General features: G+C 36.7%; 1 protein-coding gene across 2 annotated transcripts in view; it reads left to right on the top strand.

The window, feature by feature from the left end:
* Positions 1-2,694: 2,694 nt before the first annotated feature.
* LOC127631289 (sarcoplasmic/endoplasmic reticulum calcium ATPase 2-like) overlaps positions 2,695-14,657 on the top strand; it is a 46,328-nt gene continuing 34,365 nt past the window's right edge. For both annotated transcript variants that reach the window (XM_052109368.1, XM_052109367.1), the window contains exons 1-6: positions 2,695-2,892; positions 3,002-3,168; positions 5,649-5,666; positions 5,754-5,836; positions 10,651-10,755; positions 11,816-11,954. In XM_052109368.1, the coding sequence (XP_051965328.1) occupies positions 3,051-3,168; positions 5,649-5,666; positions 5,754-5,836; positions 10,651-10,755; positions 11,816-11,954 (463 nt within the window). In that variant the 5' untranslated portion in view covers positions 2,695-2,892; positions 3,002-3,050. The remainder of the gene's footprint in view (positions 2,893-3,001; positions 3,169-5,648; positions 5,667-5,753; positions 5,837-10,650; positions 10,756-11,815; positions 11,955-14,657) is intronic.

Here is a 14,657-nt window from a genome sequence, read left to right as displayed (position 1 = left end):
GTGTATGTGTGTATATATATATACACACACACACACACACACATATATATACAGGTGAAACTCGAAAAATTAGAATATCGTGCAAAAGTTCATTAATTTCAGTAATTCAACTTAAAAGGTGAAACTAATATATTATATAGACTCATTACAAGCAAAGTAAGATATTTCAAGCCTTTATTTGATATAATTTTGATGATTATGGCTTACAGCTAATGAAAACCCCAAATTCAGAATCTCAGAAAATTAGAATATTGTGAAAAGGTTCAGTATTGTAGGCTCAAAGTGTCACACTCTAATCAGCTAAACACCTGCAAAGGGTTCCTGAGCCTTTAAATGGTCTCTCAGTCTGGTTCAGTTGAATTCACAATCATGGGGAAGACTGCTGACCTGACAGTTGTGCAGAAAACCATCATTGACACCCTCCACAAGGAGGGAAAGCCTCAAAAGGTAATTGCAAAAGAAGCTGGATGTTCTCAAAGTGCTGTATCAACGCACATTAATAGAAAGTTAAGTGGAAGGGAAAAGTGTGGAAGAAAAAGGTGCAGTTGGCCTGGCAGATATCAGAAGGTCGCTGGTTCGATCTCCACAGCCACCACCATTGTGTCCTTGAGCAAGGCACTTAACTCCATGTTGCTCCGTTGGGATTGTCCCTGTAATAAGCGCACCGTAAGTCGCTTTGGATAAAAGCGTCTGCCAAATGCATAAATGTAAATGTAATGTACATCTTTTGTATGAAATCTTCTGTATAGCCTTCACTCCTCAAAAAAATTATTGACTGATGAGTTTCTAGAGAAAGAGGTTTCTTTTTTGCCAATTTTTTTTCTCCCCAAACTGGAATGCCCAATTCCCAATGCGTCTAAGTCCTCATGGTGGCGTAGTGACTCGCCTCAATATGGGTGGTGGAGGACGAATCTCTGTTGCCTCCGCATCTGAGACCGTAAAGCCACGCATCTAATCACATAGCTTGTTGAGCGTGTTACCGTGGAGACCTAGCACGTGTGGAGGGTTCACGCTATTCTTCACGCCATTCACGCACCCCACCGTGAGTGAGAACCATATTAAACGAGACTCTACCCACCCTAGCAACCAGGCCAATTGGTTGCTTAGGAAGCCTGACTGGAGTCACTCAGCATGCCCTGTATTCGAACTTGTGACTCCAGGTTTGGTAGTCAGCGTCTTTATTTGCTGAGATACCCAGACCCCCCTTTTTTGCATACTGTGGCAACTCAAAACTTATATATATGAATTAAAGTACCAATTTCCTTCTGAAACAGCAAAATCTGTACATTATTTCAAACTTTTGGCCTCCAGTTTGTGTGACACAAAAAGGATACCCCTATATGTACAGATTAACAGGAAGCTAATTCATTAATGTATTCATATAGATTTACATTTATTCATTTGGCAGATGCTTTTATCCAAAGCGACTTACAAAAGAGGAAAACGTAAGTGAATTATCTTAAGGAGACAGTGGTACAAAAGTGCCATATTACAAAGTTTCACTAACATCAGAATAGTATTCAAAACATATACAAGTGCAATTTTATATATATATTTTTTTATATAGATGAATGTAATAATTCTATGCAGGTTACCCTGAGTAGGTGTTAGCACTGCATCCTCCTGACATAGTCTTACATATCTGTGTCTGCTGTATAATTAACATCTGGTTGCTTAAAATTACATAATCTTGAGTCTCATTCAAACTGCCCACATCAAAATCACTCATAAAAGCTTCATTCCATCTACATTTAGAATAAAATAGAATAGAAAATGAATTATACAGATTCTAAATGTGAATTAGCTTTACAAGTAGCATCCACTACTAGTGATTTATTTTTTACTAATTTGATATTTGTTTACAGAGTATATTACATCAGCAAAACAATATACTGCAAGTGAAGTTTTTTATTATTATTATTTAAAAAATAGTTTTTTTGCAAAAATAAACTGCCATGAACTGATCCATGTTATCTCAGCATGTAATCAATATTACGTGTTCAGTCCTGTGTTTGTGGCATAATGTAGGTTACCACAAACAAAAAAGCAATAAAACAAATCAAGGTTGCATTGAAGCACTTCAAATGGGTTAAAAAACAAATGTGAAGCTTATAATTTTTTCATAAGTACTTGTATTAATGCTTATATTAAAACGTATGTCATTTGTTAAATTGACAGTTTTACAGCCGTTTCAGGATTTTAGGGTTTACAGAAATCCTGTCGTCATGGCAACGAATTTGTAACATTGGATATAATATTTTATTGTAATATTCCTTTAAAATCATGATTTCTTTAACTATTTAAAAAAAAAAATCTAAAACTTTATTTCCAGGTTTATACAAAAATATGTCATTATGGTCCCAACTATATTAACACAAAAATGTCATTACTAACAAACTGCTGTGGTTTAGAATAAATACTATTCCAGCCAGCTCTCCAAGAAAACAATTTACCTGTGAGTTCAAGCGCTTACCTGAGTTGAGGGGAGGGACAAAAGTTAAATCGGCCACTTTAGTGACAGCACGTTAAACCAATCAACAAACGACTGCTTAATTAACGTCAATGCTGTACATGGCTGGGAAGATTGGTTGGATCTTGACGAGATCCCCAGACACTGGCTGTCCAATCAGCGTCCTCCACATGCGGCAGGGAGGCAGTAGTGCGACGCTTGCGATAAAACAAGAGTTTACACCGCTTCAAGTCACTACTGAACGGGAGAGAAGGACGTTGAAGCGGGTCGACAGACACATTTCCAGGCAGACAGAGGCTTGGACAAGGGTAAAGGTGATGTACTAAGCAAGGAGCTTTTCTTTTTCCTTCCATTGATTCTCGGTTGTTTGGGGAACAACAAGAAGATAACCAGCCAGGGTGCATTGATAAGACTTCTGGAAGGTGCATTTACCCGTGTCAACTTCTTTCCTTGTTCTTCATTGGATGTCTGCTTGATGTCAATGCATGTGTCACTCATAGGCAAATCCGCATTTCTTTTTTTTTTGTATAGACTAAAGCAGATCTCTTGAGCTCGATCGGGATTCTCTTCCAACCTAAATATGGAGAACGGTCACACCAAGAGTGTGGAAGAAGTTTATAATTATTTCAGCGTCAACGACAGCACGGGACTGACTTTAGACCAGGTGAAAAAGCAGCGAGACAAATGGGGTCCCAACGGTACGTGTGATATTTTGTATTCTTCACCACCACCATCGGCGCGTCACAGTCTCAGAACGAATTGATGTTTATATTAAATTGTTACATTTGTTGCAGTCAGCCGGTAGGAGAGTTCGAAATCGCTGACGTCATCACACGCGCTTCCCTCTGCTTCCCTTTTGACAGGTTGGAAGACAGGCACACGTGAGAGATTATTACGAAACCTGTCTGGATAACGTCTTGGTCATATTTAACCAAAATTGAATACAAATACAATAAATATGAATTTATATTTAGCATAGATAAAGTAAAGCACATCTTTAAAGGACCATTAAGGTAAAATTAATCTATTTCTTTTTGTAATATCAACCGTCAGTTTTTATTACCGTAACGCGTTCGGACGTTTTACTTTTACTATTCCAATTGTTTTCAATTTTCATTACCGTAACACTATACTATTTACAGTAAAGTATACAGTTTTACAGTGATTTCATAAATTAAAATCAGTGAATATTAAAAGGCAATACCAAGGGAGTACTACTATGATGTATAAATACTTAACTATTAAAATCACATATCATTATTTTCACGTTGTGGTAATGAGATTGTAATAATAGGAGCAAGACATTTTCTTGTCATGTTTCGTGAGAATCACCCACAATGTGAATCATTCCAGTACAAATATGACCTAAAATCCAATGTTTAAACCCCATCCAGTTTGACAACACTTGCTTTATTTAATCACTGGACACCCAAAGTCTTTCTCGCCCTTCAGTTACACAGGGTCTTGTTTTATGAAATGACATGGATGAAAATATTCCTGTCAGCAGCAAGAGCAGCTTGTAAATGTTTCTCCAGACTAGGGGCTAAAAATTTGTTCGCATTAATTAAAGGAATAGTTCAACCAAAAAAGAAAACTCATCATTTACATAACCTAATGCCATCCCAGATTTGTATAACTTACTTTCTTCTGCAGAAAAGAAAGGTTTTTAGAAGAGTATTTCAGCTCTGTAGGTCCATACAATGCAAGTGAATGGTGACCTTAACTTTGAAGCTCCAAAATGCATGTAAATGCATCATAAAAGCAATCCATACTCCAGTGGTTAAATACATGTCTTCAGAAGCATATGATATGTGTGGGTGAGAAACAAATCAATATTTCAGTCCTTTTTTTTTCTATAAATCTCCACCTTTGACCAGCCCGACCAGTTGGTGGCGATATGCACAAATAATGTGAATCGCCATAAACAAAAGAAGAATGTGAATGTGGAGATTTATAGGAAAGAAAAAGCTTGCATATTGATCTGTTTCTCACCCACACTTATCATATCGCTTCTGAAAACATTGATTTAATCACTGGAGGCTTTTTGGACCTTCAAAGGTCTGGCCACCAATCCCCTGGATTGTATGGACCTACAGAGCTGAGGTATTCTTATAAAAATCTTTGCTTGTGTTTTGCAGAAGAAAGAAAGAAAGTCATACACATCTGGGATGGCCTGAGGTTGAGTAAATGATGAGAGAATTTTTTTTTATTTTTGGGGGAACTATTCTTTTAAAGTCTCTCTGGATTCGAAGGTGGTGTTTGTGTGCGATTTATATAAGTACTGACAACGTTTCCCCCAAATTCCACATAAATATTGTCATTTGGAGCATTTATTTGCAGAAAATGACTGATTTTCAATCACAGCTTTCATGTGTCTTGGCATGCTCTTTACCAGTATTTCACATTGCTGTTGGGTGATTTATGCCACTCCAGGTCCAAAAATTCAAGGAGCTCGGCTTTGTTTGATGGCTTGTGGCCATCCATCTTCCTCTTGATCACATTCCAGAGGTTGTCAATGGGGTTCAGGTCTGGAGATTGGGCTGGCCATGACTGCATCTTTTTTGTTATTTTGACCAGTTGTCATTTTCTACAAATAAATGATCTAGATGACAATATTACTTGTTTTTGGAGTTTGGGAGAAATGTTGTCAGTACTTTATAGGTGTCCGTGTGTGTCCGTGTGTGTGTCCGTGTGCGTGTGTGTGTCCGTGTCCGTGTGTGTCCGTGTCCGTGTGTGTCCGTGTCCGTGTGTGTCCGTGTGTGTCCGTGTCCGTGTGTGTGTCCGTGTCCGTCCAAAATTGTATGGATGAAACTAGAGTTCAGTCTGCTTGGCCATGAGGACAAGTGCATCGAGAAGGTAGAAAATGATACTTTCTATTGACAGTCTAATATTTCAGAAGTGAAGCCTAAACTAAATCTAGGAAGTAATATTTATCAGCATTTTCTTTTTAAAGCAAAGGTCAATATAAGTTTTGTTGTGTAATAGTCTATCATCAATGTACATCCTTCACATAATACAGTGTTAACTAAAGGCCACTGCTTTTAAAGTAATTGACATCAGCTAAATTTAAGTTTTAGTCCATGTCAAATCAATTACTACTTGGAAATATAATCACTGTACATTTTTGTAACTTGCTACTTTCTCTCTTGTTTCATACTCGTCAAATAACCTCATCCAGAGTTGCCTGCTGAGGAAGGTAATTTTTAAACATACATTTTTTAAACTGTAAAATTGAATGTTTTTTTAACATTGGTTCCTGATGCATTCATCTTGATTTTTACAGGAAAATCTATATGGGAACTTGTCATTGAGCAGTTTGAAGATTTACTTGTGCGGATTCTTCTACTGGCAGCTTGTATATCATTTGTAAGTACATTTCAATAACATGTGCTGACAGGTTTCTGTAATTTATTATTTTGCAATACTATTCCGTAAGTGAAACCATCCACCCACAAATGGGGTCAATGCAGCCAGATTTACAAGTTAAATCAGCATAGATTCAAATCAGTTGTTGACTGCTTAACATTAAAGCATTACATGTACTGACATTAACGTAGACTGGCATCCGGAAAGGCTGTGAATGTGCGAATGTTTTGATAAGTCTTTGAATCCTGTGCTCCTCGTCTTTGGTTACTTGCGTATCAGAGAGGGCTAAACAGCTGAGAAAGCTGGACTCCTAAGGAATGGTGACAACAGCATTCAGTGAGATTGAGTGTCTGTCATCAGCTGCCAAACAAGACACTTAGTGCACTGCTGTTTTATGAAGAGGTGTAAGGTCCTTTCGCTAAATTAGCCTAGATAGTTTACCACTGAATGAAAACACATGTCTGCTTTGAGATCAGAATTACTACACAAATGGGTCCTGTTTACCCTCCCCAGGGGCCTCATGTATATAACTCTGCTTAGATTTCTTCCTAAAATTGTGCATAAGCACAAAAGTCTGATTTTGCGTATGCACAAAAAAAGTCTGATTTATAAAACCGTACGTATGCCAGAACCTGTTCATAGTTCCTTTAATAAATCCCAGCTAGCGGAAGATTGTGCGTATATGGACGTGATTCAATTCCCACCCTGCCTCCTATCCAAAATAACCAAATATGCAGTAACAATGCCTGTTTTTACTATGCATATCCTCATCTACATACAATTACCAAATGCATTTCACCATCCAGACACGTGATTACTGTGTTTAAAGATATGAGAAGCTAAGCTGTATTATAAGAAATAAGACCATAAGTGCCCAAAGGTTGGATGCTGCACCATGAAGAAACATTATTTATTAAGATATGATTATGAAATTGTTTTCAAAGAATATATCTTGAATAACCCTTGGCAAAATGTTTTTATCTTTGCAGACATAAATCTAACCAAAGCAATTTTGCCTCTCAGAAAACCTTTTAAATCATTTTAAGTTTTTGTTTTATTGAGAGCTTAAATATTTAGTACTTGAAACAAAATGAAAATTATTTATTATTTGTACGGCATTGTGTGATATCATCAGAATACTAATATTTTATATTTGACTGGTATTTTCTATATAAAAATCAGCTGAACAGCAACTGTACTTTTCATGATGTTTTTATTAGACAGGGGTTTTCATTGCGATGAGGGTTGGGATGATGTGGAGCAGGTAGCACATTTGATGCGCATTTTATGTGCATTACTGTACCTGTTTGCAGCTGTACAATACTGTTTCTGATGAGACCTGTCCCTCCAATGGTCTGTTCGACTACTGAATGTAGCCAGCAGTGCCTTTTAGCTAGGCTAATTTCCTGAGCCATTTCACAATAGTCAAGTGTGCATCGCATTACAGATAATCATTTTTTTTATTTTTTTTATTTATATATATATATATATATAATTTTCTCCCCTTTTCTCCTAATTGGAATGCCCAATTCCCACTACTTATTAGGTCCTCATGGTGGCGCGGTTACTCAACTCAATCCGGGTGGATTACAACAGGTGGACAGCGAGCCATGTGATAAAAGGCACAGATTGACAGTCTTGGAAGCGGAGGCAACTGAGACTTGTCCTCCGCTTCTGAGACGGTCAATCCGCGCATCTTATCACATGGTTCGCTGTGCATGACACCGCAGAGACTCCCAGCATTTGGAGGCTCATGCTACTCTCCGCAACCCACGCACAATTTACCACACGCCCCATTGAGAGCGAGAACCTCTAATTGTGACCACAAGGAGGTTACCCCATGTGACTCTACCCTCTCTAGTAACCGGGCCAATTTGGTTGCATAGGAGACCTGGCTGGAGTCACTCAGCATGCCCTAGATTTGAACTCATCATTCCAGGGATGGTAGTCTGCGTCAATACTCGCTGAGCTACCCAGACCCCCACAGATAATCCTTATTCAAATGCTGTTCTTATCTCAGTACATGATTGTAGTAGAACAGAAATATCTCAAACTAAGAAATCTTTGCTGTCATTTTTAGTTACTGTATTTTCCTTCTCTATGATGACACGGGAAAGTTCTCCAAACACAGCGCATCCCAAACCAATATTTCCCTATTACAGCTTCTATTTGAATGACATTTCTATTAGTTACATACAAATAATCTAGCCTGCTATTGACTTCTGTTTCAAGTGCTTAACTAAATACTTTTTTATTCTAAATGTGAATTAAATGAAAATCAGAGTCAGTCAAAGAGTCAAGAGTGCGCTCATTTATGCCAAGTTTATGTCATGATATGTTTGTGGGAAATTGCTTATGCACATTTCAATGCCCATTTTGTGCGTACACAACGTTTACATCAGGTCCCAGGTCCCCAGGTTAGTGCTTGGTTAAAGGGATAGTTCACCTTAAAATTAATTCCATTAGAACTCCATCTCTTTTTAAAGGACTTATGTCAGTAAAAAAGATCTTGGTACTTTGGTCTGTCCAAAAGCAGCCGTTAGAATGCATTCACAAAGCTGAAGAAATGAAACTACAGTAGCTGGTCGAGGGAGAGAGGTATGCCAGCATCGCCCAACAGAGTGATACTGAGGTGTTGGAGACTGTGGTTTGACAGCTGTCTCGTAGCTGTCTGTGTAAGCGGGCGTCTCTCCAGGCCAAATTAGGCCTCTGACCTTTAGTTGCAGGCCTTTCATTACCGCAGACAGGCCTTCTACCATACTGTCTTTGAAAGAATACCACCAGGATCTTGATTGGAGGTCTCTGTAAATGAGACCATAAACTGTTGGTAAACAATGTATTAGAAAAGTTCTTGCAAGTCCCTCTTTGAAAGGTGCAAAAGGGATGGTCCCATCTATAATTTTGTTTGGATAAGCCACATTTTGTACAGTTGTAAAATGCTGATGAAGGCAGACCTGTGACTGCACATTATCAATGTGTAAAGTTGCTATGTTGCTTGGCAACCATAAACTGCCTAGAGTTCAAAAATATTGCTTGGTGGAAGAATTTTTTTTTTTTTTTTTTTTTCAAATATTGTTTATACATTTAACAATAATTTTTTAGCATTGATGTTGAAGGACCCTATTTCAAGAGGGCTATGCCTTAAGTGCAGTGATGCGTGAATACAATCAAAGTCATTGGGCATCTCCATGAAGATTTCACATTTTTGTGCAAGAATGCGCTAAGTATAGGTGCAACAAGGTTGATGAAATTGCGCTCTCAAGCATTAATGAGCTGGGTCAAGAGCAATTCAATTTGGAGGTTCTTTTCCGGTTATTGCACAATCTGCGTCCTGTCAAGCAACTTCAATATAAATGAAGAAAGCCCACTCAATGGAATTTGGTAGTGTAAATGGGCTGTGTCTATTGGACCATTTGTCTTCCGTTCTTTTGTGCAATAACGCACCAATCATGGCTAGTATTAAAAGTGATCGATAGCTCTTTAAAATCGTCTCTTGGTAGAAGCTCCAAACTGCAAATGCAGGAACTGAGTTTAGGCATTGCACCGAGAATAGAGGTGCTTCTTAGACATTTCAATGTAGTAACCTTTTTCTCAGGAAAATGGCAAATTGCTCTTCGAAACTTCATTCATATAAAATACACCCACGGATGGCGCAAACGCTCCCAACAATGGCCATTTGCACTTTGCATTGCCACAAAAATTGCCCTTGGAATTAGAGCTCACATGAAAATTGGAGAAGACGTAGTAGCGTGGGTCATTGTGCATAGCGCTGCATGAAAATAGAGCCCTTTAGTGTGCTTTAGCTGCTAGAAACTGTGCACGGTAAAACATTCTTGGTAATGTTGCGTCTTTAAAGTCATCCCTTTTAAAGAAATGCCATTGCAGCCATACAAATTCTGATGGATGTTAAATTTTGTTTCAATCCAATGTACTTCCATAATGCTGCTTATGTTAACCCTCCGTAAGAATTATGTCTGATTGGTGTCAGGTGAACCAGCCTAATTATACAGAGCCTCTTTAAAACAGATTCGTCAACAAGTCATTCAGGCAACACACGGAGTAGTCCATTTTTAAAAATATGTAGTTTTGCTCATTCCTGCTATTTATTGATCATTACTATTGTCTTTTATCTTGTTGATGTTGCCGTTTTCTTATAACAATACACCTCTTTACATTGTGCATAAGAACATAAAAAAGTGATTTATTTTATTTAAATCACTATAACGCACAGCCTTTAGTGACTTATTGCTTTATTCATTTGTGTACCCTTTTCTTGCTTCTGTGCAAAACACAACTTATATTTTCTAAGTTGCTATAAAGTCTGAATTTAATGATGTGAAGAAAAGTAATTAGATGTGTTATTTTAGGATGTGTTCATATGTAATAATGCATCTAAAAGAGGGAAATAAAAGATGTCTTGCTGTGGCAGCAGCGAGCAGCAGGAGTTTTATTTCCAGTCATTAAAAGATGCCGTTGCGTTTGGCTTTTGTCATGCTGCTTGGTCACATTATTTTCCCGCTCGTGTGTGTGTGTGTGTGTGTGTGTGTGTGTGTGTGTGTGTGTGTGTGTGTGTGTGTGTGTGTGTGTGTGTGTGTGTGTGTGTGTGTGTGTGTGTGTGTGTGTGTGTGTGTGTGTGTGTGTGTGTGTGTGTGTGTGTGACATTTATGTTGAATCCGTAATGAGAAGGCAAACGTCTCTGGCTTGTCTCCACTAGAATCTTGATTTACCAGTCTTGTAATATCTGCAGTGTGTTTTGAATGTGAAATGCTTGATTTAAATGGGATGTGTTGTGACATGCCTTTGTTTTTTTTCAGGTATTAGCCTGGTTTGAGGAGGGAGAAGAAACAATCACTGCCTTCGTAGAGCCTTTTGTAATCTTACTGATTCTTATAGCCAATGCCATTGTCGGCGTCTGGCAGGTCAGTACGTGCAGATTTTGCATGCATTTTCTACTAAAAGAATCAGAAATTGGAATAGTTGAAGGTGAAGAATGTCATTTGTTCACCATTAGCATTTTGTTTTGTTTTTTTACATCTGATGTTATGTTGGTAAACCCTGTAAGCAATGTTATCACTCTAAAATCATGTTAACACACATATATGTTATGTCTTGTGGCTATACCTTTGAAACGGTGTGTATTTTATTGTTTATGGACTGGCCCGATTTTCTTCTATTGTAAAAGCTTTACTGTAACTGCATTATAAAATAATAATTTTCTGTTGTAATCAGTTATAGATCCACTCTGTAACTTTTTGTTTGTGTCATCTTGAACTTACAGTGACACCTAGTGGTGTGGATGCAGCATCATTCAAAATCAATAGCTTTGTTACAGATGCCATTGTAGAAATTAAATATTCACAATCAGCAATTGATTAATTTAATCCAAGAGTAAAAGTGTAACAAGAGAGTTACTGCGATTTAGCGAGTAGTAATCAGCTGGTCATGTTCTAAAATGGCAGTCCCCATGAGGGCGCCCCTGCCCCATGTGGAATAAAATAGCTTTTATAAGGTTATTGATGAGTCCTCATCTCGTATGGGTGGTCATGATTTTATACATATGATTTACAATTAATTTTTTTAGGAGTAAATCTTTTTTTTTTTTTAATGGGTTAAATATACTTTGTGCACGTTTTAAGCAGAAATGCTGTTGATAGAGCTTAAATTGTATTGAACCCGGAACATTCCTTTAAACAAATTTTTTTTGATTGGCTTTGTGTCACTTCAGTTTCACGTTCAGTGTGGACAGAAAACGTACTTGTCCCTATGATGGAAGTAAGCATTTTAACATTAAAAAAACTACACGCTTCACCTTTAACAGGAATGTAGCATCCTTGTCTATTCCTTTTTGAATAGATCTTTTCCTTTTGATTCTGTTATGTTGGGAAGATTTCATTTATCACATATCTTACATCTATCTAGTGGTTAGTCCACGAAATACAATAAATCAGGCTTTTTCATATTTGGTTCCGTTCATCTTAGGAACGTAATGCTGAAAATGCCATTGAAGCCCTTAAGGAGTATGAGCCAGAGATGGGCAAGGTGTACCGTCAGGACAGGAAGGCCGTGCAGAGGATTAAAGCCAAAGACATTGTGCCTGGAGACATCGTGGAGGTCGCTGGTAAGCACCACCTTCATATTTGCATATTAAAGGTGACCGTCTCATGAACGAGGCAAAGTGATTACAGCATCACTCGGCTTAGCCTTTCTAATGTGTTTGCATTTGGCAGATTGTGTAATGATTTCTCCAAATGGAGTTATTAGTGTGGTAACTGCATTTGGTTGGGTTGTCACAATAGATGATAACAAGCTCTCACCTCTCCTGTCCCGGTATGGTGACCCATAGGCCCCGTACTACTCCACGATAGGAGATTAGGTATTTTTGGGTGCACCTGTTCACACGTGGTCTCAATGGACCGCACTCGTAAATCCATGGGCCTCTCATCACATGCTCTACCCAGAAACACTTCATTTCCATTGGACATTGTGTTTCCACACTCTCCTGTCCCACCTCCCAGCACTACAATCTAGACCTGTAGTTCTCAGCTTTTGATATTCAAGGTCCCCCACTGTCAAAGTCAACAGTTCGTTCTACACAGGCTACATTTTTTTCTTCTTGTAATTTGGTTTATGTATCCTTGTTTTTTAACTTTTTAACTTTTAAATTTAGAATCTAGGGATGTCAGTTCATTAAAATAATTTGTGGTAATTGATTTAAAAAAAGATATATATATTTTTGTATAGTCTTATTGTTCCTTTTTATAGAAGATACTTTGTTTCTTGATGTTGCAGTTCTCTGGATGCTAAATTTGCTACTAAGAAAATTTGTTGTAACAAACTCACTGCGCTCAAATAACCTATCATTTTTTTTTAGAGAAATCGCGGAAAGAGTAAAAAAGCTACAGAATTTGCCAATACAAATGGTTTCAATCCATTAATATTGTGAAGCTCTGTGCCGCATTTTATTTTACCAAATCTAAAATTGCACACACTATATATATATATATATATATATATATATATGTATGTTAGGGCTGTCAATTGATTAAAATTTTTTATCAAATTAATTACATGGTGTCCCGATTAATTAATCGCATATACAAATATTTGCTGAGAAAGCCCCTTTTATATAACAATAATTAAATATATAATGATTATACATATATATATATATATATATATATATATATATATACACAAATAAAACATATTCAGATAATTAAAATGCATTACATTCTTGTAGCAGAAGAGTTAATCATTGATAAGACAATACAAAAATCAGCTTTAGAATACAATGTATTGTTTACTACCATATTATTGATCATAAGTCAATCATTGGCACACAGTTCACAGCAATCCATTTCACAAGTGAATTTGTAAATCAGTTGGAGATTTATTATGAGGGCTTGTTTAAGGACCTGTCAATTTACACATGCGTCAGACTTTTTTTTTTATTTATTTTTTTTATTAATGCTTACAAAACTTTTACATCTAGAGTCAAGAGGTATATTAAAACAAACAACAACAAAAAGGAAAATAAATAAACCGTTTAATAAAAATATCAAATTGTTTACATATTTCAGTAAACTTTACAGCTTGCTTGTTACTCAAATTGTAAATTGTTCTTATGTATTACAGAACCTAAAACTAATGGTTTATAACCACCATACTTGCATTTATGTTATATATTATATATATAAAACTTTGCCAACAAAAGCAGAACATTAATCAAATACTATTCCTTATGAAGAGACATGTCATATTTTATTCGTTATTTTTAAGCTAAGTTGAAAGCTGGGAATAATATGATCTCTAACAATCTTGCAGAAATCAGACCAATAACAAGTCGAGTAGGGACAACTCAAAAATAAATGAAAAAAACATTTCCGCCTGCAGACCACAAAATGTACAAAATATATCGACATCACAATTAAATCTCTCTACAAGAAAATAATTAGTGAGGTTGTACTTATAAATAAGTTTGAAAAAAAATTCTTTGATTTTATTCGTGATTAAATATTTATGGGTAATTTCCAAATTTTGCACCATCTCAAACCAGCATCAGACATGCTTGTGTAGTGTCTCTGGTGAATTGCATCATAAACATAAAATGTTTAGGTCACTGTTTCAAGATAAATATAGTTTAATACTCAATCTTTAAACACATCTTGAGATCCCCTAGTTCGCATTTGCGCTCCTTCCAAGTGTTTTGAACGCAAGAACGTGTTGTTCTGCCTAATGACGTGTTTTCTTCACTGTATAAACTGTGCGTTGCTCATACAGCTGAAATTTCACTTACTGCCCTCTAGAGTAAACAGGTGGTACTACAAGCTTGCATTTCTCATGACTCTTCCTTATTATGGTCCGGTGAGGCATTGCGATTTTAAATGCGTTAATTTTTTGCAAAATGAATCGCACTGAATTAACGCGTTAAATCGACAGCCCTAATATATATATATATTATACTCACACACACACACACAGAACTGCATATTTTTAGGTACAAAAATGTTGCATAGTGAGGATGTCTAAAAATAATGACAAATAGTTTTCATTTATCACTTTATTAAAATATTAACATGAAGTCCAGAAACATTTAAACACATGATATGTACAATATCTGTGAGATGTTATGCAGTTCTTTTAATCGTAATTTTCATAAAAAATCTGAAGATTTTTATTTGATGATTACAGTATCGACACTGATCATACCAAAACCAATATTTTGAGACCGGAGCAACCCTAATATATATATATATAGTGTCTGTGTCTGTTACACATATGCATACATACACACACACACATTCAATTTATATTAGGGTTG

Source organism: Xyrauchen texanus, chromosome 37 (assembly GCF_025860055.1).
Source record: "Xyrauchen texanus isolate HMW12.3.18 chromosome 37, RBS_HiC_50CHRs, whole genome shotgun sequence".
In the NCBI taxonomy this organism is placed as follows: domain Eukaryota; kingdom Metazoa; phylum Chordata; class Actinopteri; order Cypriniformes; family Catostomidae; genus Xyrauchen; species Xyrauchen texanus.
Note: the sequence above shows the minus strand (reverse complement) of the source record. Positions and strands in the feature narration are given on the sequence as shown.